This window comes from Leptosomus discolor, chromosome 17, assembly GCF_034619465.1.
Source record: "Leptosomus discolor isolate bLepDis1 chromosome 17, bLepDis1.hap2, whole genome shotgun sequence".
Taxonomy (NCBI): domain Eukaryota; kingdom Metazoa; phylum Chordata; class Aves; order Leptosomiformes; family Leptosomidae; genus Leptosomus; species Leptosomus discolor.
In genome coordinates this window covers 9,061,720-9,088,758 of record NC_141407.1, presented here as the reverse complement: position 1 = coordinate 9,088,758, position 27,039 = coordinate 9,061,720, and the positions used below count along the sequence as shown (strand labels likewise).

At 43.6% G+C, this 27,039-nt stretch overlaps 1 protein-coding gene across 1 annotated transcript in view; it reads left to right on the top strand.

Moving 5' to 3' along the window:
* The window catches only part of KCNB1 (potassium voltage-gated channel subfamily B member 1), a 125,668-nt gene extending 105,311 nt beyond the window's left edge, over positions 1-20,357 (top strand). Inside the window, exon 2 of the mRNA XM_086474719.1 lies at positions 18,339-20,357. Within this exon, the coding sequence (XP_086330845.1) occupies positions 18,339-20,357 (2,019 nt within the window). The remainder of the gene's footprint in view (positions 1-18,338) is intronic.
* The last annotated feature ends 6,682 nt before the right edge of the window (positions 20,358-27,039 follow it).

Here is a 27,039-nt window from a genome sequence, read left to right as displayed (position 1 = left end):
GTGAAACCGGGCACACGTGCTCATGTCCCTGAGCTGTCCTCTCCTCCCCAACACTCATGCTCTCACCTTGAGCAGCTGGTGTTTTTAAGAAGCATGGACGGTGCTCACACGTGGAGCACATCATATGTTTGGCAGCCCCAGGAGCTGTGTCTCTTGGCTCTCTTGCCAAGCGGCACGCGGCCTGGCTCGGGAAGCAGATACCTCATCCCAGGCTCGGCACTGGTGTGATACCACTGTGCCTGTGGGTATCGCCGAGCACCTGCTTCTTTATGCTACCCAGACTCCACTGTGGTGTGGGCTGGGAGCTCGTCTGCACAGATGTTACCCCATGGTAGCCGGAGGTGTGAATTAGGGTCACCCTCTGCTTTGCACGGACAGCACGGTGGGACCTTCAGTTTACAGAGCATCTGAGTTTGCTTTCAGAGCTACCTTGCAAGCAGTGGCCAGCATGAGCAATGCAGACTGGCTCCTGCTCACCAAACCTGCTGCTTCGGTGATGGCACCCGCACTGTCCCGCACTGAGATGTCTAACAAATTGTCTGGGCTCCCCTTTCCTGGTGGGGATAGCCATGCTGGCTTATCTCTCAGAGCCCTGGGAAACTTGTTGCATGAGTGCTCATGAGACAGCCTCACACCACAGCTGCAGAGGCCGGGTGTCCTTGGATACAGGTGTTTTGCGTTTCAGTCACAATGCTGGGGCTGTAATACCAAGCACAGAGCCTTCTATGCTTCTTGCCTTGGCCTTCAGAGGAAAAAATGTTTCCACTGCGTAAATCAAGCTATGGCCAACCCAGGCTATTGTTTTGTCTATGTTTTTATGTCCCTTCCAATATACATGTCAGCTCTGCCACATCCCGTCTGTTAGAAAACGCCTGGGTTTACACATTACCTCATTAGTCTTACTGTCTATCCAGCATTTTTTCCATCCTACAGGCTCATCACTCGTTTTACATCACTGTGATTAAATCATTTGCTTAGGCCATTAGCAACAAAGTTTAGTGTTTTTATACTCCTGGCTCCGTAGAAGACAATGTGTGAGAGGGCTGAGGAGGGGGAATACGTTGACCTTTAAGTCGCAAGCTGGGGATGTCAGAATAGAGCAGCACAAGGAACATATATTTTACAGTGCACTTGTCACAAAGCAACACAGAGCAGAGCAGTGGCTTTGTGTCAAGAAACACTGTGCAGAGCAGTTTCTGTGTTTATTTTTTGGAGCAACCTGAACTAGGAAAAGAAAAAGCCCAGAAACTTCTCCCAGCAAGCAGACGCGCTTGGCTATTCTGAAGCGGTTCCCCTTGAAAACGTGGTTCAGGGCTCACGACCTGTGCTGGCAGCACAGATCCAAAGCAGGACATGCATAAGGCATGCAGGATTAACCAGTGGCCTTAAAGCACAGGTTTTCCGAGGCTCGATTGTACTGCTGCCATATCACCCACCGGGGCTGCCATAATTAAAGCTCTGTCAACTTCCAGCAGCCGCCTTTACACACTGTGATTTTCATGGGGGTATAATTTAACCCAAAGATCTTGCTTGGCAGCACGTTATTTTACAGGGTTACTTAAAAACATGTTTAAACCATTTCAAATTACAGATTTGGCCCAAAAAAATGCTTTCTCAAACTAGGGTCACCCTTTTAAATATAGGCATCAAAACTTGGCTGGTAAATTATCTGGGTACCTGTTGGGTGTGGGGTTTTCAGGGGACAATTAAGGACTGCTCAGAGGCAAGAGCCTGCACAGCACCAGTCTTTACTATAACAGCAGGTAACTATTAAACTCTTAAAAGAAAGCAAATGGGAGGAAGGAGATCTGCCTGGCTCCCTGTCAGGCTATTACCAGGTGATCTTATGAACAGCTCGTTGAAGCCAGGCTGGTTCATAGACTGTGCTCAGGATAGTCACATCTGCTGCTGAGATCTGTGTACACCAAGCACATCTGTGCACACAGAGCAGCAGCGCCTGGTGCATGTGGAGGCAGGGCGAAGGCTCACTAACACTGTGCACGTGCACTGAGTGACCCTTAGGGAGGAATTTAACTTCAGCAATTTAACAAGGGGTATATTTGTTTTCTGAAGTCCAGGTCTCATGCTGCAGACGCTCTTGAAAGCAGCGATGGGGTAGACCAGAGCCAGCTGGGATGTGCACGCAGGTCCCCGCTCATGTGCTCTGCTTTCCCCTGGCCCCAGCATCACATCCAGGCTGCGCAACCTATTGGCAGGATTCGGTCGCAGGACTGGAGCTCAGCTTAGGTGCTTAATGCGGGGGTACACGCTGAGAGCCCATGAAACCTCTGTGATGTGGGAGGGAAATCCCTGTGACATTGCACCTGACTGTAGCAGGAGGAACAGACTTGTGCATTGAGCCACTGTGCCACCTGGAGTCTGTCCACTCGGTGCTCACACAGCCCTTCTTCTGCCAAAAAAAAAACCCCACCACTAATAGACTTATTTTCTTCAGAATAATAAAACAGAGAAACAGCAACAAAGCCAAGAACATTGAGATGGTGACAGCAAGAGTCTGGCTTAAATTCCCCAAAATAACATCAGCTAGAGCCTGATTTCAAAACAGCAGACACCGCACTACAAATGCAAAGAGTTGGTGACTGCTATTTTTTTCTTTAATAGAATTTTCCTTAACAATAGTACTTGCCATTTTTCTTTGAGTAACTATATAGTTCCCTCCAAATTTCCCATTTCTTCTACTTTTTCCACCATCTTCACACAGAGGGAGATTGGCTGCAATCGTTTTCTGCAAACAGCAACTTTGGAGGGGGATACAAGGTCCAACCTGGATTCCTCTGAGCAAACCTAGAGGGAGAAGTCTTTGAAGATACTGATGAGCCCTGCAAAAGGCACTCCAGACCCCTCCTGTCAGGCAGACCCCTCCTTCCAGGTTGCCTTTCATAGGGGCTGAGCACAGTCCCACACTAGTTTCAAGCTCATTTCTTTGGGAATTGTTTCTTGTTGCAGAAACAGGAGGTTTTGCAAAAGACAGAACGAAGAGGTGGAGGTCCACTACATTACACATTACAATCTTTGAAAATCCTCTGTTTAAGTGAGTTTTGCTCAGGCTGCAGTGGTAGCACACTCAGTATATGAGCAAGGCTGACAATTTCCCACCCATGCGAGTGCGACGGTGTGGCGAGGGGGGGTCCTGAATCCTGCACCCAGGTTTGCACAGAGCAAAACTCTCCTGGCATGGCCACCAGACACTGCTGCTGGCAGCGTGGGGAGATGCGGCCTTTGCTGTCACTTTGACAAAGAGACCCCGCTGCTATGTTGCTGTTTGTGTTCATAATATTTTAGCAATTTTCAAGAGTTGTTTTGAGAGATTTGAAAGGTAAACTGTCGGCATTTCAGTGCTCCCCCATGGAGCAGTGAAATAATCCAGGAGCATGGCTTTGCTGGCTAATGTTCTTTCTTTGTATCCTCACTGTCTCTCCCTTTGGTAACTGGGGTCTTTGTTAGCTTAGGTTTAACTGGATTTTGAGGCAAAATCTAGAGGTGTAGAAAGGGCTTGATTTGATTAAGATATCTTTAAATAGGAACCATCCCTTCCACTCCTGCCCTGCTGACAAAGTGTTAGCAATTTTTAATTTGATTTCCAGCAGTGTCATCTCTTATATGCAGCTTTAATACAGCCTGAGTGATTCTTCGCATTTTCAAGAGTAAGGTTTCAGCCAGAATGCCCCATTTTTGTCTGGTTTGGCATCCAACTAGCCCAAAGCCAGAATTTAAATGGGAAGTTTTCAAGCCTCTCTTCGTGGGGCTGGTGGCAAGAGCAGGGCAGCAGGGCACGGCTGGGCAGGCAACAGCCACCCTGCCAGGGTGGCAAGTGCAGGATCTAGTGTTTGCATCCTTTTTGGTGAGAAAAAGACTTCACCCCTCCAATCCGTATTGTATTTTGGCAAATAGCATGGAAGGAAAGACCCTTGGTGAAACAGTGCCCTGCTGAAGCAAGGGATTTCTGCCGCTGACCTCAGCTGGGTCAGGAGCAGGATCCTGTAACTGCGTTTCTCCTCCAGTCACATCTCTGTACATGGAGATAAATAGGTGATGAGCGGGGACTCACCACATGAACACCACAAAAAGCACAGAAGCTGCCTGCATCATAGAAGGGTGTGGAACAAAGCTACTTTTTCATAATTTTCTGTTTCCATTATACTTTAAATTTTAATTATTTTTATCAAGACTTTTCCTTTTTAACCCTTTAACCCTGAACTATTGTAATTGTTTGCTTTAAACTTTTTTAAACATTTAAACATTTAAACTGAATGTTCAGTAAGTGAAGAGTTTCAAAAGCTTCATAGAAAAAGTTCATAAATGAGAACAATTCTAAAGAAGTCAGCCCTTCCTTGCTTTAGGACACCAGCATCCCATGGAACAGCCTCTCTCCTTGTTTTAGTTCCTGCTCAGTATTTTTCCTGAGTTGGCACCTGTAATTTCTGGTCCTAAACTGGGGAGGTTGATCTTTAAGTCCAGAGTGTGTCTCTCACCTACATCTTCCATGGGGTACAGGTATGGTCAGCACAAGCCTGGCTTCTCTGGGGCTACTGTTAACAGCTTCTGGCTGGGAGCCTGCACTGGCACACTTGCAGTGACACAGGGTGAGACCATCCAGAGCAGAGCATTGTTATTCCTTCTGCAAAGGTACAATGCCTTAGAGGAAATGAGTTAACCCACTGACAAACGCAAGCCACAAGTCTTCTGTCGAGCTTAGCCACAGTAGTAGCAGCTCTATGTCCGGCTTATTCACCCCAGAAATAAGGAGACCTCATGCCCAGTTCCCTGCCTGCCCAGGGAAAGTGTCTTTCCCTGATGATCTTAGGCTCTAAGTAACCATCTCCGAAACAAATCCAACGACTACTCAATAATCTGATAAAGATGTTTCTGACCAGAGAATAGTAGAACTGTCACATCAAAGATTTGAATCTCATGAGACCTTGCTAGCAAAACTCTGCAGAGAACAAGCTAACTCTCTGGAATATCACATGGAGCAATATATAAGGTGTTAAATTAAGAAAATAATTGTTTTCTGTAAGGCATTTGTACTACTGCACCTTCTTCTCTGTGGTTACCCAGCTGGGCAGGGTGAAGTTAAACAGTACGGTACAGAAGCTCAGGATTCAGCACTTCGGTTTTTTTTTCCTTTGTGCTTTCAGTGGCCACTCACTTAAAGTTATACTTTGGGAATTTCCAATCCAGGTGGAAATCCTTCAGGAACAGGCTGTAGTTTTCATGCATATTACACAACTGCATCTTGCAACTCATTAATTCATCCACAGCAAAATTGCGACCAGAGCACAATTGCTGCTGGCTAACAGAACTGCAGCAAGTTTTTGGTGTGTGCAGGGATGCTGGGGTGCAGGAACGCCCTCAGGCACTGGGAGTCTTTAAACCTGTCTGGGAATGTTTTGGTTCCAGTTGGTTTCTACCTACCACTGAAATAATTAAATCATCTCTTGCCATTGGACTTTTTTTTTAAGTGTGTATCTGAAATGATCAAAGAGCCTCTTCATGTGACTGGGTGAGCAAAGGAAGCTCTCAAGGTCAAACCCAAAACAGCCTAGATGACTCTCGGACTTGGATCTGACCTACAGCAGCAGCAATGAGCCAGGAGAAGATGAGCAGTTCAGGAACCAGAAAATGAAGCTTTTGAAGCCAATAATACCCTCTGGCAGTGAGCAATCAATTGACAGAGAAATGAGAGAGAAAAAAAAATAATAAAAAAGACCATTCAGCCAGGCTGCAGGAAGGGCAGCACCATAAAGCAGGACTATCTCATAAATAGAGCAGCACCTTTTTTCCTTCCCAGGAGATAGTGGTCATGGGAACAGACACGCTTTGTGCCCACTGAAGGAGATGCAGGCGAGAGCAGATTGACCCTACCTGCAGCAGGTTAATTGGGATGCACAGCTCCAGTATCCAGCTACCCTTAGGATGCTTTTTCCACTGTGAAAAATAAAGGAAAAAAAAAAAATCAATATTAACCCCTCTGATGAGCCTGGTTGTTCAGGACTGCCTTGGGAATTACCAGCTCATTCCATGTAACGGACGGAGAGCCCTCGGCTGCTGTGGACTCCCATTCACATCTGTGCCAGATTTCAACCATTAAAAGGTTTTTCCTAGATCCCTTGCTAATTCCTAGAAATTTATTTCCATGTCATGCTGAAGGGGTTTTTTTCCCTTAGTATTTTGCCTTCTTTAAATGACTCTCAATTTAGACTGGATTTGGTTTTCCCACTCAGCAGTGGATTTCTCCCTGTGCTGGGCTCCTCTGTGTCTCATTCACAAGTGTGCTGAGCGACTTCTCACCAGACTATGTCTAGCAGCTCACGTCAGGCAGCAGGTGATGGTCTCAAGTGTTGTCAAAGAGAGATGCTGGATATTACTTGCATTAAAAAGCCACATTTTAATACCTAGAGAGGAGGTGGGATCTTTTGCAAACCTTTCTCTATTGGGAATTTTTGCCATTTTGTGCTGCGCTCATGATGAGGCCAAAGGGCAGCACAGAAAGAGGAGCCCGTTTCTGCAGACACAGCAGCAGAGCGCCGGGAGACCCTGGGATCGCCTCTTCCGGCAGAGAGGCCGTGGGGTAAATCCCCCAGTTCAGCAGTCAGCATTTTGCAGTACCGTGAGCAATTTGTTTGCCTTGTTCAGGACCCTGTTAATGTCTGGGCTTCCCCGTGGGTGAACAAGTGTACATGGAAAGGGTTAAGCGCTGCCCTCGGGAAGGTGGGTCTTACCAGTTTGTCTTGATGGAAGAGCAGAGAGCTGAAGCATGTGCCAGAGCTCGTTAGGGATAATGCAACCTGATCAGAGACAGAGCTTTATCCAGTGGCTAAAGGAACCCACAGGGTGGCTTTCGTCTGACCTTGCACTGGATTGCATGGTCTCTCCCCGGGGCACGGACTCTGCAGACCCGCTCTCTCTTTCCGAAGAAAGTTATTGCAGATGGAAGGGACGGATGCCTCTGCTGCAGGGACTGTGGCACTCAGGAGTTAGAAGTGTCACAGCTCATGTGTGTTTAGAGGGACAGGTTATTTCCTGCTGGCCAAGCACAGCCTTAATCAAAACATCCAAACAACACTAGAGCTGCTTCCCTGCAGCGGCTCAGGAATCACAGCAGGATGAGTCAAACAGAACCACACTCCGAGGGGGAAACGGTGGGCCCAGAAGATGACTGTTCAGCTGAACTGCAATGAAATTTCAGAACAGAAACACAAAAAAGAAGTGACCTGGCCCCAGTCCGCACATGGTATGTGTTTTGCAAACCCCAAAGCTGTCGTGCTCGCAGTCTGCTCAATGTGCGAGATGATAACAGGACCACGTGCCTGACAGAAAATCCCGAGTTTCCCAGGACATTGAAACGGCGCGTTTCCCTGGAATGACAAGTTCTATCTTTGGCAAACAAAACTCAGGCTCTTTAATATGCTTCTCCCCCAACGCGCCATGTTAGCGTGTGTTTGTTTAGCAAACTGTTACTAGGAGGCCTCGGTAGGATAAAAAAAAAGTGATACAGGGTATTATTATTCATGGATGGAGGGGGGAGGAGAAAGAAAAACAGTGCTAATGTAGCCAAAAAGTTCAAGTAAGTTTCAACTTTGCTATTTCAAAATCCGCTGCTATGATAATGAGACAGTCAAATCAGCTCAAATTAAGAGCTCAGGAAGGCTCAACCTTTCAAAGAAGTACATTCGTGACAAGATTAATTTCTGCCAGCCAGTATATAACATGGTATCATTCTATATTAACACAGAAACCCCAAATAAAATTTTAAAAAAGCAGCTGAAAAAATGCACTGAAACCTCATGAAGTTACAATTTCCCTTAACCTTCAGTGCTGGTTTTTGCTATTCTGCACATGGATTAAAATATGATGTACCACCTGGCACTGTTCAGCTGCTCTTTACAGGACACCTTGCCTCCTCCCCTCCTCTCTTCAATAAACATTCACTAAAAGGCAGCACACCTACACTTTCCAGTTTCAGGTGACTTTTATTAGGGTAAAAGGCAAAAAATCAGCAAAACAGCCTCTAAAAAAAAAATCAAATACCAACCCCCCCCCCCCAAAACAGCACAAAAACCTGTGCACTATTGAAATGGCCAGAGTGGCTTTATTTTTCTTTTTCTTCTTTTTTTTTTTTCTTCTTTCAGTTCAGTTCTTGTTTTCTGCAGTCCCCCGAGCATTGCAAAAGGCATGGCAAAGAAAAAGTACGTTCTTGTTGTAAATGTACTTCTCAGGTACCACGGTAGCATAAATGAGTCTCTGCTGCTTGTGACCACCCTGGGAGGGTGACAGTAGCCAGGGTGATCTCAGAGGTCTGTGTTGAAGGAGAGGATGAGAGAAGGAAGGGGCTGCAATGTGTGATGTGTATCACGTTGCTGGTCTGCCTGTGCAGTGTCTGGTGGGAGCATGCTGGGGTGCAGCAACATGAGAAAGGCTATCATAAGAGATTTCAAAGCTATCAGAAAGCCAAGGGCTATCCGGAGTAGGTGTTTATTTCTTGTGGTTTGGAAAAGCTTACAATTGTGTCAATGTCCAGAAGTGAGTAAGCATGGGAGTGAGTGTTCCCAGATTGCCAGCTGACACTTCAAAGAGTTCAAGCTTATTCTAAGCTCAATAGAGTTCAAAAAACCAAAATCAAACAACAAAAAAAAGCCAAAAATTCTAACAAAGAACCAAGTACACATCTCCACGCTTCAGTTTCATCCTTTGTATTTATAGCTAGAATGCATAAAAATTGTCTTGCTGAGCTGAGATCAAACTCTCTTGTTGAAATGCTGGTATATAGCTGCCTTTTCTTTCGTGTTCAAACAGATTCACTATCCACTGTCTCTACTTACCACTTGCTACGGCCTCATGCTAATTTGAATGATTAATTGCCAAGGATTAGCTTTTAGCTGCTTTCGTACACAGTTTGTATACAGTTGTTGCTATTTATTAAATATGTGATATCCAATCCAGTGTTTAGTGCCTACAAAGGGAAGAACCATCTGTGCTTGAGCTTGAAACACTTCATTCGCTTTATGCCAAAGCCCTCACCAAGGGCTCTCTGCTCTGCTGTTGTTAGAGAAAAGCCTTGGGAACCCAGGCTTGGGAAGGGTGGACCCATGCGTGGACATGTTCCTGCATCAAAGCCCTTCTGTCTGATAGAAGGTCTGCCTGCCAAACATGGAGATAAGTGTGAGCATGATCGAGAGCAGAGAAGCTGATCAGGAAAACAAGAGATTTTAGCAGAATAAAGGACTAAGAACTAGGAAGGTGCTGAGAGCTTGGAGAGATCCTGCAAAGATGTTTCCCACCACCTGAGGGCTTCATGTGTCTTTTGCAAAAAGAGGGGTGCTAATATTCAATTTCTTTGTGGGCTGCTTGCAAGGAATAAACATTTTATAGGTGTAATCCCTTGTGTGAGCCCAAGGCTTTGCCATCAGTGTAGGATATGCCACCAAAGTTCCTCCTACATCGGGCTGTATGTGTATGGGCAAACTCTGGGACTGTGCAGCCCAGGCAAAGGCTGCACCCACAGTACTGGAGGATTTGTCTACCTAAAGTAGATATCTCCCACAGCTTGTGAGGCAGAAAAGTGCCTCAGCATAAGTTTTGTGCGCTTGTTCCAAGCATGAATGGGAAAAAACCCCTCTGAAACCCACTGGAGAAACCTTCCATGATCTGCAGAATAAGCCCAGGTGCAGCAGTCCCAGTAAGTTAAAATCAGCCCTTAGAAACAGCCTCCTGAAATGCTCAGACACTTGGGTAACAGGGCCATGCTAGCGTCAAACATTTTAAATAGGTAGAGGATATTGCCACTGCCTTTATATCTGTAGGGATTTACTGTTCCTGCAGGTTTCCCTGTCTCTTCGTAATGTCATTAGTGTGGCTGATGCTGGTAGCTGGATTTGCCACTTCTGCTAACACATTTCTGGAAGAAATGTTAAACAGGTCACTGTTTTTGCAGACAAAACATCACTTGAGCTCTGGTCTAATTTCCTTGCTATGTAGCAACCCAATATGGTATCAATGACTAGGTAAATCTCTCTGCAGCAAAACTAATTATACTTTTTGGTGAGAAATCAGCAGTGGAATTGGTTTAGTCTTCCAAAAAATTCCACACTATAATATGCAGGACTAATGTGCCTCAGATTTGAAAAGAATTAATATCAATTAGTCTCATGCATATTCATGAGAGGAACACTGGTTTAGCAATCAAGTTAATAGTTTTTGCTTAATTACATTTAGTTGATTTCATGCTATCTTGGCACATTCCTGATTGAATTTAACCATTAAAAAAAAACCCTCCCACAACTACTCCAGCAAACACCAACACTTTAAGCTCAACATCCCCTGCAAATAGAGTCTGAGGCTGAGCAGACTGCTTGGGACAGTGGGAGTTGATCATGAGCATTTTCTTTCCCCGGTGCAGGGTAAAATCACAAAACCATCTTGAACAGCAGTTCCCAGGCATTCACTGGTGCTGAGGGTTAAGGCATTAATTTTTTAGGTTTGGGTTTGTTTTTTTTTCTGAATCCAAACTGTTGTCTACTTGAATGCAAGATAGAACGCAAGAATGAGAGGTGTACCTGAAAGGGGAGCACCAAGGTGGAGGGAAGGTTTTGTCTAGGTTGGTGGTCTGGAGCCTGACTCTGATAACAGCTAATGACTTGCTGTGGTGAAGAGGGTTGAAGAGCAGGTGGGATGTTCTATGAGTTTGAGGCTGGTGCCGGGGGAGTCACCATTAGGATCTGTCTCTTTAGTTGGCTTCCAGGGAAAGACCAGGCTGTGCAGTACAGCACTGCCATTCCAACTTCTGTGCTCCAGGACCCTGCATTGTGCACGGCACAAAGGGTGAGCGAGATGAAGATGTAGTGGATCAGGCAAGAGGGCTGGGAAGGATGACGGTAGGAGCACTTGCGAGGGACACCCCTGCATCAGGCTGGCAGGGAGCTGGGGAGCCATGGCTGGAGGCTCCCTTGGGAGCACATATCACCTTCTCACATGTGAGGCCTGAGCAGAGCATGCTGTCATGGCTTGAGGGTAGCAGTAAGATTTGTCTGCGTAGATGTGCAGGGAGGACATGCAAAGAGTTTGGGTCTGTCTGGTGCTGTCGGGGCTGGCTATCTTACAGTCATGCTGCTTGCTGGGTTGCAGTCTTCCTGGGCAGAAGGCAAGGCCAGGTGAAAAATGGGAAACTTGAGCTTCCACGTGCCATGCATTTGTTTTCTTTTTTTTTTTTTTTTTGATTTTCCCAACCCTAGCAGCAGCAGAAATAGGACAGATGCTCCCCTCTCATCTTCTCTTGAGCACTGTCACTGCACTGACGTCTAAAGGCAGCGTACGCCTTTGAAGGTTGCCTTTTCAGTATTTTCGTTCATTTATCATTTTCTTTTCCAGCATACCATTTGCATCTGGGCTTTGCTCAAAAGGAATACTGACACCATTTATCGTTTAATGGGGTTTGATAGCTCCTGACAACTAAACACGTTCTTAACAGCATTAAGGCATTTGCAAGCAGCCATGCCTGAAGGCTACTTTTCTGCCCACTTTAGCTTAGTCAGCAGTAGTTGTAGCTGTGGCTCTCTGTGTGCCTGTAGGCAAATGAAGCATTGACATATAATCAGAATAAGTATTGTATCCCCTTTTAAACCAGACAGACTTACTCGCTCAACAGATAAAATTTTTGCAGCTATAACTGAAATCAAATAATTAACCATTATTCAATCTGGGTTTTTTCAGGCAATGTCAAAATTAAGATCTCATGTATTTCCAAAGCAAAATATAAATTATTTTATCTTAATTTTGATTTTATGTGGTTTATACTATGCAGTAGTGCTTACAGAAAGCATAGGAGTTTACAGTCTCACAGACTGTGGATGCAGTCACTGGGGGCACCGCAGGGATGTGAGTGAACAGGGGTGTGCAGGGTGCTACCCCTCCAAGAGCACAGACCAAGGACCCCCTTGGGGCAGGTTGCAGAACTGGCATGGAAAGTGCCAGACCAGGGAAAATTCTTAAGCATGGGTTTATACTCCATAAGAACCAGTGGGACTTAAGGGTTTTGGAGATTCAAGGTCTTAGATTGCATCTTAACATCCTTCCATGTGAAAAAGCAGATTAAAGGTTATCTGCATTTCCCTTGCAACCCTATCCCCAAGTTCAGCTTCAATTTCTTGTCGTGACCCAAGAAGCAAGAGTTACATTTCATTATGGCCTCACTATTTGCTAGAAAAGACATCCTGTAAGTCCAGTGGTCAGAACCATGACATCAGAAGTGACCATGTTCTGTGAACTCTTTCAGTTAATGAATAAATAGGTGTTTCCTAGTGAAGAAATGGTTCCTAAAACAAATCCCCTGTCAATAAATACCACAGACATGCCATGAGCAGGAGACGTTATTCTCGTGCAGAACGAATTGGGGAGGAGATTAAGGAACTCTCCATCTGTTTCCGCACTGTGCAGCACGTGGGATATTGCTCAAAATACACAGTGCTCTCTGTTTCTCAGAGCCTGGGGAGACAGAGGCTGGCATAGGCATGGCAGGGTGGAGCTGGACAGTCTGACTCAAAGTATATTGTTTGCTTGGGAAAGTAGAGGGCCTGCAGGAAAAATCCCTTAGTAAATAGAGTATATGAATGAAACCTGGTCCTGATGCCAAGTTTATTCTGCAGGCCTTGATGGAGCTAAAAAAGCACATTAGACAAAACCATTATTAAACTTCTTGATTACATAACAATTTCCTCATCGTATTTCCAAGAATATTGAATCTATATTCAAACACCCTCCTACTCTCTCCCACACACCACCTCTTCTCCCTGCTATATCAGCTTCATTACTGAGTATGAAGACAGAAAAAGTATAGGGCATGTTGCCATGAGCAGACAGATCTCAGATGCTTACACTGAGACTTTAGAGCCATCTATGGGATTTGGACAGCCAATCCTCATTAATTTTAATGGCCTTGAAAGTCTCCAGTCTTATGCCTTGACCTTAGTTACGGTCTTTAGCAGAGCAAAGAACAGATAATCAAGCAATAAATATCACCAAACTTAAATGTCAGGATAGTCCCTGCTGCCTAAAACTTACCCTGTGCTGTCTGGGGGGGTGGCAGGCACCGTTTTGCTGCCCACAAACTGCTGCTACCACAGCCTCAAGAGAGAGATGGGAAATTTCTGAACAGACTGGCTTTTTTTTGTGGGACCCCTCTTCCCTCCAGGGATGAGCACAGACCTTCTCAATAGAAAGGATGAATACCTGGGGCCATTCTCACCCAGCAAGCAGGATCAGGCCCGCTGCAGGTGGATATCTCCTGAAAGGTGTATGGTAGAGGTTGCCTGCCTAGTTTTTTGGGGGGATTTTGGAGGAGGTGGGGATTAACAGCTTGCAAGCATGGCACATCCATCCTGCCTCAGGAAGCAGCAGTTGCACATGAACTGACTGCACTTACTCACATAATCAGCTTGCTTGCCTCATTTGCATGTATAATAACCAGCATGTATGTACAACCATGCTAATCATTTTCAGGCAACTGCTTTAAATTCATTCAAAACTTTGCCTGCCTGTCCTTGTGTTATTTAGCTTTCACAAAGGAACCATAACAGCAATCCAGAGATTCACTCAATAAAAATCTTTGTGAAACAGTCAATTCGGTGGAGAAGTTTTTTCTGGAATCCTGCCCATACATACCGAGTCTTGCACTACAAGTCAGTGCTGTCATTAGGAGCCCATACAATACCCTCTGCAAGCCACATAGAAAAGTACCTGATGAAGAATTTCACAATTTGCTACAAGGTGAAATGTAAGAGTGAATGCGGAAACAAACAGGAAGAGAACTATACAGCTTCTCTCATGCAAGCTGGAAGCTGTGCATGGAAAAACTGTTCTTAAACCCTATCAGCTTTATATGGGCAGTTTACGGAGTGTGTGTGATGCTTTGTTATGGATACTTGTCCAGAAAGATCTGGCCTGTCAAGGCTCCTGTCATTATCTCAAATGGAGCCCATGTGAGGACAGTGCAGAATAGTTCTCATGGGTGGGCACAAGAAGTACATGGAATTCCCTCGCCTGCCTCTGCCACCAATGTGGCCTCTCCTCAGGCCAGTCACTTCAGCCTTTTGTGCCTCCAGATCTATTTGCTATGCCTCCAAATTTTAGGCTGCAGGCTTTTCCATTTTTTTACCTATGTGTTTTACGGGACCTACTGCAGACACGGGACATCCAAGTCAGAAGCTCTGGATGTGCCTGCAGTGATATTGGATGGGCCTTCCCCAGCCCCCATAACAAGTCAACACACACGAGATAAGCCAGGAGCAAGACCTAGGAGAGGGGGTACAGCTAGCTCCATGAGTAGGAATATGCATATTTCAGTAGCACTCACAAAATCTACCAGGCCCCTGACACTTAACTTTCCCGTTACTGTTCCTTCTGCAACTCCAAGCCTGTGCTCTAGGGACCTTGCTGTGCTTGAGCCTGTTCAACCTCAGCTGTTTGACTGCCAGTCCAAAAGTCTTCACCAGCACAAGGCCATGTTGCATGTTTTTTAAGGAGTTATGAAAATTGGTGTTACAGGAAAAGGCCTTCTCCCCAGGCTTGCTTCATTTCAAGCAGCAGTTAGCAGCCAGTGCAGCAGCAAGGTTTTGGATCAGTGCTCTGAAGCAGGGACAACAGGCACTTTTTTCCAGTGACCGCTTGCCTAAGCAGCTGGAGCCTCATTCACTGCAGAGGGATCATTCTGCTCAAGTCCAATTTTGTCCCATTGGCATTTCTTGCTAAAGAGAAATGAACCTGAAAGAGGAAAGGAAGGAGGAAAGGCTTGGATGAAAATGCTGCCTTCCACAGAGAGCATCTCTAGACGTGTTCTTGGTAGTATAAACGTCTTTCCTTCAGCATTCTGTCTCTTGTTACTGACAGTAGAAAATGCAAATGCTGCCAAACTAAAGGATCAGTATGGCCAAGATTGGAAACCTTATTAGACAGACGGTGAGTTCTATAATCTGAAATTCCAGACTGGAAATACGTTGAAATAGAGCCCAGTGTCACTGAATGCAGTGCTAATGTCTGATGGCAGCAGCTGGACCCAGTTTTCTGTGGACAACGGCTTCTTGGTTGTATTTTGTTGGATGGTGGATGCTACCAGGACAAGGTATGCTTTAGAGAAGGAGAAGGATCCTCTAAACCCCACTGGAGATATTTCGTCTCCCAGTTTTTTATACTTTCAAACTGAAAATTGCTTTGAATACCTGAGGACAATCAACTTATATTTAGAAGCTTTTCTTAGCTTAACAAGATTCCCAAAGATGTATGACTGCAGTAGATCAATAAGGGGGAAAATCTGTATCTTAGGAGCACAGGTGACATCTTGCTGCAACTTGCATGAGAAATGATAAATGTCTCTGTCTGTTTATTGCTTAGCTCTGTGGCTAAATCTGCTAAACCAAAAACAAATTTTACCCTCAGATCTCCTAGTTTTCAAATTTATGCTCATCTGGCATTGCCTTGATCTTCAAAGCAGGTAGGTATATCAAAGGAAACAGAAGGTTTGACACCAATTAGTGCTGCTGGATGCCATCCACTGGATAAAGATGGAGTGTTAATATTTACACTGAAAGAAGATAAAACACACTAGGTACATCTAAGTCTACAAATAAGCTGTCCTGTGTATAGTGGGCAGAGATAAAACCAAGCAAAAAATTTGAAATTGCCATTTAAAACACCCCAAACACCTTCAGAAATGTTGGGTTGTAAACAAAGAAATTACAGCAAAACACTAAAAGAGCCTTCTAGGAAAGCTTCTTGGGGGTATTACCCCATCTTCAGGAGATGGTCTTTTGAAACAACTAACCATGCAGAAGTAGTTAACATTTGAATTTCTCCCCACTGCACTATGAGACACTTGACTTAACATTTTAGTCTCTTGAGTTTGAACCCATGAGTTCAAGCACTTTTCCCTGTGTCCTTCTCTGCTTCTCTTCATCCTGTGGTTCCTCCTAGTTCTTTGCAGCCCCCGAGCCCTTCCCACAGCTTCTTTGGCTCATTGACCTGAGAAGACTCTCAACAAGGCAAACTCCCCATTGCACAAGTTGTTGTGGGATTGCACATATTTCAGCAGCAAATTTATGGAAAAGGAAGGTAGCAAGGAGGAGGTGAAAGGTTTGCTAGCTCTGTGAGGGTGCACGGCACAGCTAACAACAAAGATTCTTTTAGGCAACCTGTTTAAGAAGGAAAAGGAATCTTCCCAGCATTTTTCCTGGCAACAATTAAGTAACTGAAAGTGAGGCTATTCTAAAATTCTCGGTACTAGAGCATTGCACAGGAGGCTATTTACACTGTTCACTTCTTCCATTTAACCCAATTTAGACAATGAAACCAGAGTGTTTACTGGAGCTAATTCTTGTTTCTGGTCAAATCTCGTTCTTCAGATTAAATTACTAGGTCTGCAGTGTCATGTACAAATCAAAATTATATAGTACATTTTAGTGAGTTAAAAGGTAAATTATTTTATTACATGGATTTGGAAGGGATTTTCTTAACAGCAAGTGTATTTTAAAACACTTGTGAAACCAAAACTTCAAAATCAAAACTCTTGCCTTAAATTTGGGGTTTTTGGAAGGTATATGGGCTTTTCTCCTAAAGCCATAGCTTAAGCTTGCTATATGACTTTTATTCAAGTGAAGGTTCCAGCCTTTGTAGACCATTTCTGCCTTTCAGCTTTGGAGAAAAGGTGAGGATCTTCTTGAGAAGACCACAGTGTTTCTGAATTGTATTGGATCTGCATGTTTTTCCCACAGAAGCAAGGCTTGTTCCACTGTGGTGACTGCCTGTTTAGGGATAAGTGTTCACAACTCTGATATTTTCTGACCGTTAGGATGTCTGTGCTGGGTTTGGCTGAAGAGAAATCCTGCAAGACTTTCTTTCTCCAGTGCCCCAGGTGGTAACTGTGGATATTCTGGATTGTGAGAAAGGTCACTGTGAGGAAATCTAAAATCTAGTTATACGGGCAACAAAGGAGTGAGTCAGATTTGCAATTCATGATGCAGAACTCTTGTCGTACATTTTATAATTCATTGCCTAATATTGTGTATCGTGCACATACATTGCAATTGATTTTATGCTGCTTTTCTATCAAGCAAGAGAAAAGCGAGCATAAGGGACCAGCTTACACTGAAATGATTACATAAAACATTAGTCACATATACGTGTGTTTTGAAATCATTGCTGTATTTTGGCAGTAACCTAAGAAACTAGATATAATCCCACCCAGTTAGCAACCTAAAGAAAGAATTCACTAGTAGAAAAAAACACTCCTCAGATTGTCTGTCAGCTCTAAAACCTCCCTAAAATGACTTTAAAAGAAGATGTAATTAGGGAAAACTGGGAAGTATAGCATTAATGTCTATATAAAAGAGGTATGGAAGGACAGCCTGCCTACACCATCTGACAGCTGCAAATACACTAATCTAGCACTTCATGCTTTCTGGCTCTGCATAGAGTCGGTGGCCCAGGATCTGATCAGATTTATGTGAGTTTTTAGAGAGGCTGCTCACTGCAGACCTTTCTCCTCTAATTGCACTCTTTAGCCAAGAGCTGGTTTCTGATAATGGATGAGCTCTCCAGTGGTTGGACCTGTCCTGCCTTGACTGCCTCAGTGTTGTGCAGTTTGGTTTCCCTGGATGAGTGTGCTCGTTCCCCTGGTTGCGATGGGGAGCTAGGGTGGCCTGTTGGTCACATGCAGAGCAGCTCAGAGCTCAAAATGTTTTAGAAAGCTTGGTAAAGTTTTCATGTATTTCACAACTGTTAAGTTTCAAATTGGAGATGAGTCATTAAAAAAAAGAGTTTATTACTTGTATGCTTATATGCAGTAGAATTGTACACGTCTCTGTAATTAGCCACAGGCACCCAAAATCACAGATGTAACCGTGCATTAATGGCGGATATCACTCTGATCGAATCTTGTATTCACAATTGCATTCCTTCTTGCTTAGATTTCAGAGCCTGTTGTCCAGATGGGCTTTGTTGGGCACCTAATTAGTAGTTAATAAAAAGCTCCTGCTGTGAACTGCTTCACAGCCCTCCTGGCATCCTAGCTGCTTGGTATGCCTTCCTTGACTACACAAAGATGAAGGCACAGGAATGGAAGTAGATGCTTTATCTCCTTTATGCATCTGACATAACTAAAGGGGCTTCCAAACTAAAATCATCTCAGAAAGCATTTGTCATCTGACTTCTGCGTACTAAGAGCAAGATTAGTTTTGAAATGTCTAAGTGGAAATACAGCCATTCACTAATGGCAATAATAGATAGTGTAATATATTCCGAGATTAACTCACTGTTTTCTCTTTCCTTTCCAGATTCTGGCAATCATTTCCATCATGTTTATTGTACTATCTACAATTGCCTTGTCCCTTAACACACTTCCTGAACTACAAGGCATGGATGAATTTGGACAGACCACAGATAATCCCCAACTTGCCCATGTGGAAGCAGTGTGCATTGCATGGTTTACAATGGAATACCTCTTGCGGTTCCTATCCTCACCTAAGAAATGGAAGTTTTTCAAAGGCCCACTGAATGCTATTGATTTGCTAGCTATCTTACCATACTATGTCACTATCTTCCTCACAGAATCCAATAAAAGCGTACTTCAGTTCCAAAATGTACGACGAGTGGTCCAAATATTTCGGATTATGAGGATACTCCGGATTCTAAAGCTTGCCCGGCACTCAACGGGTTTACAGTCCTTGGGGTTTACACTGAGGAGGAGCTACAATGAGCTTGGATTACTCATCTTGTTTTTGGCCATGGGCATCATGATCTTTTCCAGTTTAGTGTTTTTTGCAGAAAAGGATGAGGATGATACAAAATTCAAGAGCATCCCAGCTTCTTTCTGGTGGGCAACAATCACCATGACAACAGTAGGCTATGGAGACATCTACCCCAAAACACTTTTAGGTAAAATAGTGGGAGGACTGTGCTGCATTGCTGGAGTGCTGGTGATTGCTCTTCCCATCCCAATCATCGTCAATAACTTCTCTGAGTTCTACAAAGAGCAGAAGAGGCAGGAGAAAGCCATTAAGCGCAGGGAAGCTCTTGAAAGAGCAAAAAGGAACGGCAGTATTGTTTCCATGAACATGAAGGATGCATTTGCCCGTAGTATAGAACTCATGGACATTGTGGTTGAAAAGAATGGAGAAAGCATAGCCAAAAAGGATAAAATTCAGGACAATCATCTATCTCCCAGCAAATGGAAATGGACCAAAAGAACGCTCTCTGAAACTAGCTCTAGTAAATCTTTTGAAACTAAGGAACAAGGATCTCCAGAAAAAGCCAGGTCATCTTCAAGTCCCCAGCACCTGAATGTCCAACAGCTAGAGGACATGTATAACAAAATGGCAAAGACTCAGTCCCAGCCAAACCTTAATACTAAAGAGTCAAGTCAACCTGGAAAACAAAAGGAAGAGCTAGAAATGGAAACCCTTCCCGGCCCTATGGTGCCCTTGCTGACAACTCGCACGGATGGGATCATTGACATGAGGAGCATGTCCAGCATTGACAGCTTCATAAGTTGCGCAGCGGAGTTCCCTGACTCTGGGAGGTTTTCCCACAGCCCGCTCGCTACCCTTCCCTGCAAAGGTGGCATTAATGTGATTCAGGAGCAGAGCAGGCCAGATGGGAGTGGTGCCAGATTTGTGGAAATGAACCCAAGCTCTGAAGGCAGCCACCGTTCTGCTTTTTTCATAGAAAGTCCCAAAAGCTCCATAAAGGCCACTAACCCTTTAAAACTAAGATCTCTGAAAGTCAACTTCATGGAAGAGGACACCAGCACATTAGTACCAGCATCAAATGTACTGAGAATATCTCCAGACCCTCTCAAAAGCTGGGGAGCTGCTGCTGCCACAGATACTTCCTTACTCTCTGACAGGTCTCTTATGAGCCCAGAAACGTCCATCTACACAACCGCGAGTGCAAGAACACCCCCAAAGTCACCAGAGACGCAGACAGCCATAGCTTTCAACTTCCATGATGCTGGTATACACAAATATATAGATGCTGACACTGATGATGAAGGTCAGCTGCTTTATGATTCAAGTCCACCCGGAAATGTGAGTCCCAAGTACAATGTTACAAACAGTGGCTATCTAAAGCAAAAGGACAATGTTTATAGAACAGAGAAGAACCACCTAGAAGCTGCTGCTTCACCCACCTCCCCTAAGCTGATAGGGCAAAACTGCATTTACTCTATGGAAGGTATCACTGGAAGAACCCAGGGCAATCAGGAGACTGTCAGACTAGAAAATCACATTTCCCCAGAAGTCCATGTATTACCAGGCAGCGGAGGACATGCTAATACACATGATCAAAGCATCTGAGATGGGCTTCAAAAGAACTTACTGAAAGTTTAAAGGAATGTCTTTACAGTCAACACAAAAAAAAGAGCTTCTGCATGGCATGAACTTGGCTGAAACAAGCCACCTGTTTCTAAAAGTCTGGGGGAGGTCCAGTGTGGGTTTGTGAAAATGTCCTTCTCTGAAACAACTCTAAAGACGTTGCCCACATCAGTCAAAAATAAGGATTGCAAATCATGATCACACATTGATCTCCTTTCATGTTGTCCAGTGAAGCCAATGTGACCAAATATCCATCCATTCCCCTTGAACGCTAGAGCTCCTTTTGGAAATATTAACATCTGATTTGCATTAGTTCCATAAAGGATGCCAAGGCAGCCAGATTTGAACTCTGGAATAAATTGCTGGGGTTGGTATAAAGCTATCAAAAACACAATGCTTACTGCTTCAGGGCAGCTGTTCCCCACCTACAGCTTTCTCTGATGGATATTATGTCTAAAGGTAACAGGGAACATTTGCATTAATGGAAAATCCAAGTGAAAACCATTTAAAACAAGTAACAGTCTAGGGAAACCAATTATTAAAATGCTCTCTGTGTGTTTAACAATACAATATCCTGTAGGACCTGATGTTTTCTTTTGAAATATCAGCAGGGTGAGTTGCACCACTTGTATCTAATTCCAAACATCCCATAGGACATAGTGAAACTTGCACTTACCCTCTGCTAAAAATCAATACCTGCCCCATGGCTAGTGTGTGGCCCTCAGGGGACCCACAGCCCACGTTGGGAAGGTGTGAAGCAGCCATGCAGAAGCAGGACTCTCCGGAGGCAGTGCAGACAGACCCCCTTCCCGGTGCCGGGGAGCGTAGGGCTGGAAGGAGAGCTCAGCTCTCAGCCTACCCTTCCGTGGAAGGGAGATGCTGGCTGCCCTGCCCCACGGGGATGGCTGAGCGTGGCGGCAGCCACGCGGATGCTGCGGCTGGCCCCTGCGGCACGTGCCAGGGGTACCGGGATGGCTCCCTGGGCCTCCCCTTCCTGCCCGCACGCCGACTCCAGGAGTCAGCCAAAGTCTCGCCCTTGGCGTAGGAGAGGAACCAGTCGGTCTGAAGATTTTTTGCGCCCTAGCGGTGCAGTGAAAGATATGCAAGCGTTACATAAATATGCAAAAAGAGGGATTTGTTAGTGACCCACCCCGGGCCTGGCTGTGCTCTCTCTCTCCCGAGGAGGTCGGGCAGGAGCAGCTCCTGCAGAGCTGCGGCACGAAGCAGCTGCGAGAGACAGGAGAATCAGGCCTGATGTTTTAATAACATCCAGTCATTTTTAAAGGAAACAAGGAAAAAAAAAGAAAAAAAAAAAGATCTGACCATTTTAAATGAACAGAACTAGCAGCCACCAGCCTAGGTTTTTAAAACGTTATTGTTTCAATAAAGTTATGTCAAATTGTGTAGGAAATAATTTGTCTTTGGTTTTTAATCTCGGGGGGGAAAAGCACTTTACGTTGACTTTTTGTTGTTGTTGTTGCGATGCTGGAGTAGGATAGCAGAGTGTAACAATCAAGCACTTTAACCAAGCACTATTTTAATTTGTGCCTCCTGTCGTGACCGTGATTTGTTACACGCCTGTAGCAAGTCACAACTTGTCCTGTGATAACTGTGATGGTAATCTTTTATGTTGTTCTCTGTTTCTACTGTAAAACTCAATTGTAAATAACTCTGTCAATGAGGATTTCCTGACCTATTTCTGAGTACCTGCTGGGGCATGTAACGATGTGCATGCAGCAGGTCCGGGACGTGCCGAGACACGGGACGCAGGAGCGGAGGCGCACAGGCGGGAGGAAGAACCTGAGCCGCTCAAGTCCGCTGCGTTTTGTTCCTTCCTATTGTAAAAAAAAAAAAAAGCCGTTGGTTAGTCCTGAATGTAAATGTCTGTCCGTCCAAGCTGTACAGTACTTCTGTCTGTAATCCATAATAGTGAATGCAGCATGTACGGACAAAAGCAATAAGCACATATATGTTTTAGGAACTATTATGGGTTACAATGATAGCTTTGTTAGGTCTCTCCTTGGCACAAAACTGTACACGTGTTGGAGCTAACTCTACTCTGCTCAGCCGACCCCATCCCCGGGCAGTGGGACGCAGCCCGAGGTACCCGCTCAGAAGTTGCCCTTGCGTCCCAGCAAGGCAAGACCCTGGGGAAGGCGCGAGTAAGACCTGAGCCACCACCTCATGAATTAGCCCGCCAGCAGAAAAAGAGACCTCGTGCCATGCAAAGAGTGATGCAGGAGGTACTCAAAATACGTTCAAGGCACCTATGCGTGCAAGCGATACCCTCCAGAGTATTTACGCAGGGCCAATTCCTGAGGTTCGTTAGCTTTTACTCTGCCTTCACTCAGCCAAAATCACCGTTCCTCTGAGTGGGCTCTTTGCCTAGTGAAGGACTTTAGGATTTGGCCATAGTAAATACAAGTGTACTTAGAGGAACCGATGTATTGCTGAGATACTAGTTAAGATTGAGTTGTCACGAGAAAGCAAAATGACTTTCCAGCAGATAAGCTTTAAATACTGATTTATCCTGTGGCTTTCCAAGGTCATAGAGCGGCAACAAGAAATCTTAAAGAGAACAGTCTTAACATAATCTCTATGTTTCAGTGATCATTCATGTCTGCCATCAGCACAAATGTAAAAAGAAGAAAAATCAGGGAAAATTTTTTTGATAAAGTAAGTAATAGTGATTTCCAAGTTAAATATTTTTAGAGCTGATGCTTTCATGTGGAAAAAAAAGTCATATTTTGCATATCACGAAAGTGAACATATTTAAATATAGCCATATAGTGTAGTATTTACCACACTCTCATCCAAATTGATGTATTTGGTTTATAGATGGCACTGACAAATATGTATAGCTCAACAATTCTATAATTTTTTTTAACTGATAATCAACTGGTGCAACTCTCCTTGTAACCAAAGGCCCTCTGTCTGCCTTGTGTGATCACTCATGACACACACCTTATATCGTCTATTTAGTTCTACCTTTAAAGTAGCATTTTGTTGAGTCACTTTTGAAAGCCAAATTCAAAAGTATCATAAAAAAAAAATCTACCTTTTAAGTCTGAGTAGCCAAAGTCCTATAGATTTCTTATAGAAAGCAAATAATTTAAAATTAAGCATATAATATGCTTGAAGAGCATTTCTTTCTTATTTGTGTATGAAGATGTAGCTCTCATTTTGTGCCCAGTTAAAAAGGAAGTATGTTTAATTTATTTTAATGAAATAAAGTCTGAATATGAAGTATGTATCTATATATGTGTGTGTGTGCATAATACACATATATATAATGTAAGCACTGGGAAATCTACTCTAACATAAAGCTATGGTAGACTAAATCTGTACTCATTACAAAAGGAAAGGCAGTGCTTTGAAAACATAATGCTCACCAAATCCTATAGACACTAAAAAGACAATTTAATTTTATAGTTTGTTTGATACATGTTTCCCAAAGCTCATAACAGGTACGGGAAAATAGGCGATATCTCTTGCATCGAGCTAAAGCGTGCAGTTTAATCACTGATATTTGGCATTCAGGTCGGCGAATTTCCTGTGCATCATGTATCAAGCAAGCTGACAGAGTTTCACCTGCTGCTGCAGAAGACATCGTATCTGAAAGGCCTATATACATGTGATGTCTACTCTTGCTTGTATTTTATGCCATCAACATTGTTTTTAATACATATATATAAAGAGAGACAGAGATAATATACATATATATATGTGGAAGGAATGGGTGCAGTTTTCTTAACCAGGAGGCAAAGATCCTTTGAATTTTAGCCTTGAACAGAGGAAAACAGCAGTCACATTGCAGTAGATTTCTCAGTGCCTTTTCTTAGAAACTTCACCTAAGCACACTTACAGAAAAAAAAAAAAAAAAAAAGAAGCAAAACAGTCTCTTGTGAAATACACATTTTTCTGAAAGGTTTGAGAGTCAATAAAGGTAGAAGTAAAAAAAAAAAAAAACAAAAAAAAAACAACAAGAAAACCCGCGGAACGCACATTCCCTCCCTGAACATGCCGTGTGTGAAATGCCGGGGAATATCTGTCTGTGCAAGTCACGCAGAAACACATCTGAGGCAGTCGGTTTCTTTGGCAACTATGGCTGTGATAAACTGTAGCCTTTTCTTCCCTTGCAGCTAATAAGATACAAATTTCTAAGGAAAACAGTATTCTCTTCTGTAAAATTGTAATGTATTGTTAATATTTGTACCTATTGTATATTTATGTCTTGACAGAATTATAATTGGTACAGTTTATAGTAAATAACAACGGTATTTAAAACTCATCACAAAGACAAGGTTTCTAAAGCCAAGTTCTCTCTCTGTTGGTAAGCTCCACATAACATAAACTACAATAGTTTTTAACGCCTCATTTTAAAATGAATAGTAGAATTACTGAATAAGGTAGCCAAGCGATGGAGACCGTGTGGCATCGATGCCCTCCTGTGCAGCTCAGTCGGGAGAGAGATGGGGAGGTGGGCTTCCCCGGTGACTCCAAATTAGCTTCAACTTCTTCGTGTTTGGTCAGTCACTTCTGCTTATGGTAATCAGACTGAACAAGTGTTACCTTAGGTCGCTTTAGGATCACCCACTTGGGGAGAATATGGCTTTAAATAGTTCTTGAATAAAGTACAGATGTTCTGGTTACCTCTGTACCTCCTGTTTGCCATTGTGTTGGCTTTATAAGTATCTGATGTATGGAAAAGTCAGGTGACTTTCATGCATTCCAGAGTAGTCTATTTTTCTGTTCAGATTTAAAAAAAAATTATATATATATTAAAAATATAAATATATATCTGTATTTTTAGCAAATTTATAATAGGGCAATCAATTCAGATTTCTTCTTTTTGTATTACAGAATAATATATTAGATGCTTTGTTGGTGTTCATTTACAGAGCTGATCCCCTAACCTTTTTGTTGTAATTATTTTCTTTCGTTCCGAAAAACACCTGCAACATCCCTCCTGGAGATGTGTCTGCAAAAGGTCACTGAGTTTGTCTGATGTTGTCAAGTTTTCGTATTTTCCTGTTCGTGGTACTTAAAAATAGCCAGGAACTAGCTATGGAAACAAAGAAGATCCTTCTGGGAAACACACAGTGGGCCAGACTCTGCCCTCAGGTATGGCAGCGTAAATGTCAGCAAGTGCCACCGGCTTCAACGTTAGCCACAGCCTGGATTTCAGTGTTTTTCCAGATTTGTGTCGATTAAGCTGAGAGCACAAAGAAGAGAAAGGATTTAAATCTGACTAGCCTAATAATTATGATGGAGTTGGAATAAGCATCAAAATTCAGGCTCTTATTTTAAGTCAGTGACCTGACAATGCTTAGGCAAAGCTCCCACTTTCAGGGGAGTTTTTCCTAGGTTAAAGTAGAAGGTTTAGAAGAGTTTCATTTCCCACTGGGTTTTGGAATTTCTATTTTCAGTCCCAGACAAAATCAGGAAAAGAGAAAAAATTATGGGGGAATGAAAAACCTGAATGTTCATGCTCAGAAAGGGACCGGATTTGGTTATGGTAAAGTCCATCCATGTACCAGGTTATTCAATGATATTCCTTGCTCCTTTACAGCTGCACCATCACATAAATTGAATAAGAAGTCCAGGAGATAAAAGTGCATCCTGAAGCTATCTCATGGCTTGTTGAAGTTTAGCACGACAAAGAGCTTCGGACCAGCTCTGTAGCTCTGCACAAACATTTCCTTTTGAATCTGCCCAGCAGTCTGGTCAGTGACTCTGTTTTTTCCAAAGATGGAGTCTTGGTCCCATTTCCTTCTGTTTGCTTGTGTGATTTTTTTATATGCTTACCACACTAGCCAATAAACCCAAAACTGAGTTAATTTCGGAAAACGTGTGTTTCAGAAAGTCCAGATACCACCCAAATGAACCGAATAACCAGCAGACACAGTTTTACGTGTGATCATGTATCAGCACAACCGATTTACACATGAAGATATTAAAACGGGGTGAGATTTTTCTTTTTTGAAAGCGATTAATGAAATAGCCCACCATATCTATCATCACCGATCACATAAATCCCTACAAAAAACACTTTCCATATCAGTAACTTTGTCTGAGCATAGTCAACAAAACCATAGAAAAATTCTAGTCAAACCAGTCTGAAATTTGTCCCTCCAGGTAGCCCTCCCACAACACAACAGGAATGACCCGAATGCCAACTAGCCCTTCGAAGAAGAGATGTTTATTTTCCAGCATGTGTTTCACACCCCATTCTGATCAGATTTAGGCTCTTGCACTGAAACTTTGTCTTGGCCAGACAAAGAAACCTTAGGAAAATTGAAAGTATGCATTCAGGGTGTGTATCCCCTTTGTTGCTGGTGTTACCTAAGCCACAAATAAGTGTCCTTTGACACCAATGGTAGGGTGCCACAAGTGTTCATATTTGTAAATACTACTCAGAATTTTGCTTTGCTTGATTCTGGCTTCATCGCACAAGAAGTTTTCAGTCTAGAGGATTAGAAGAGAAAGCTTCATTTTTTTTTTTAAACTAGAAATAATACAATTGATACTCTGTAGGATGGAACAAGGATTAACCTTTGACATCTTTAAAGGGGTCTTTTCAAGACTGTAGTGACAAAAAATAATAATCAGGCTGGGCTCAGTGCAAAGACCCACCCAAACTAGAGCCTTGTGGAAGGCAGGG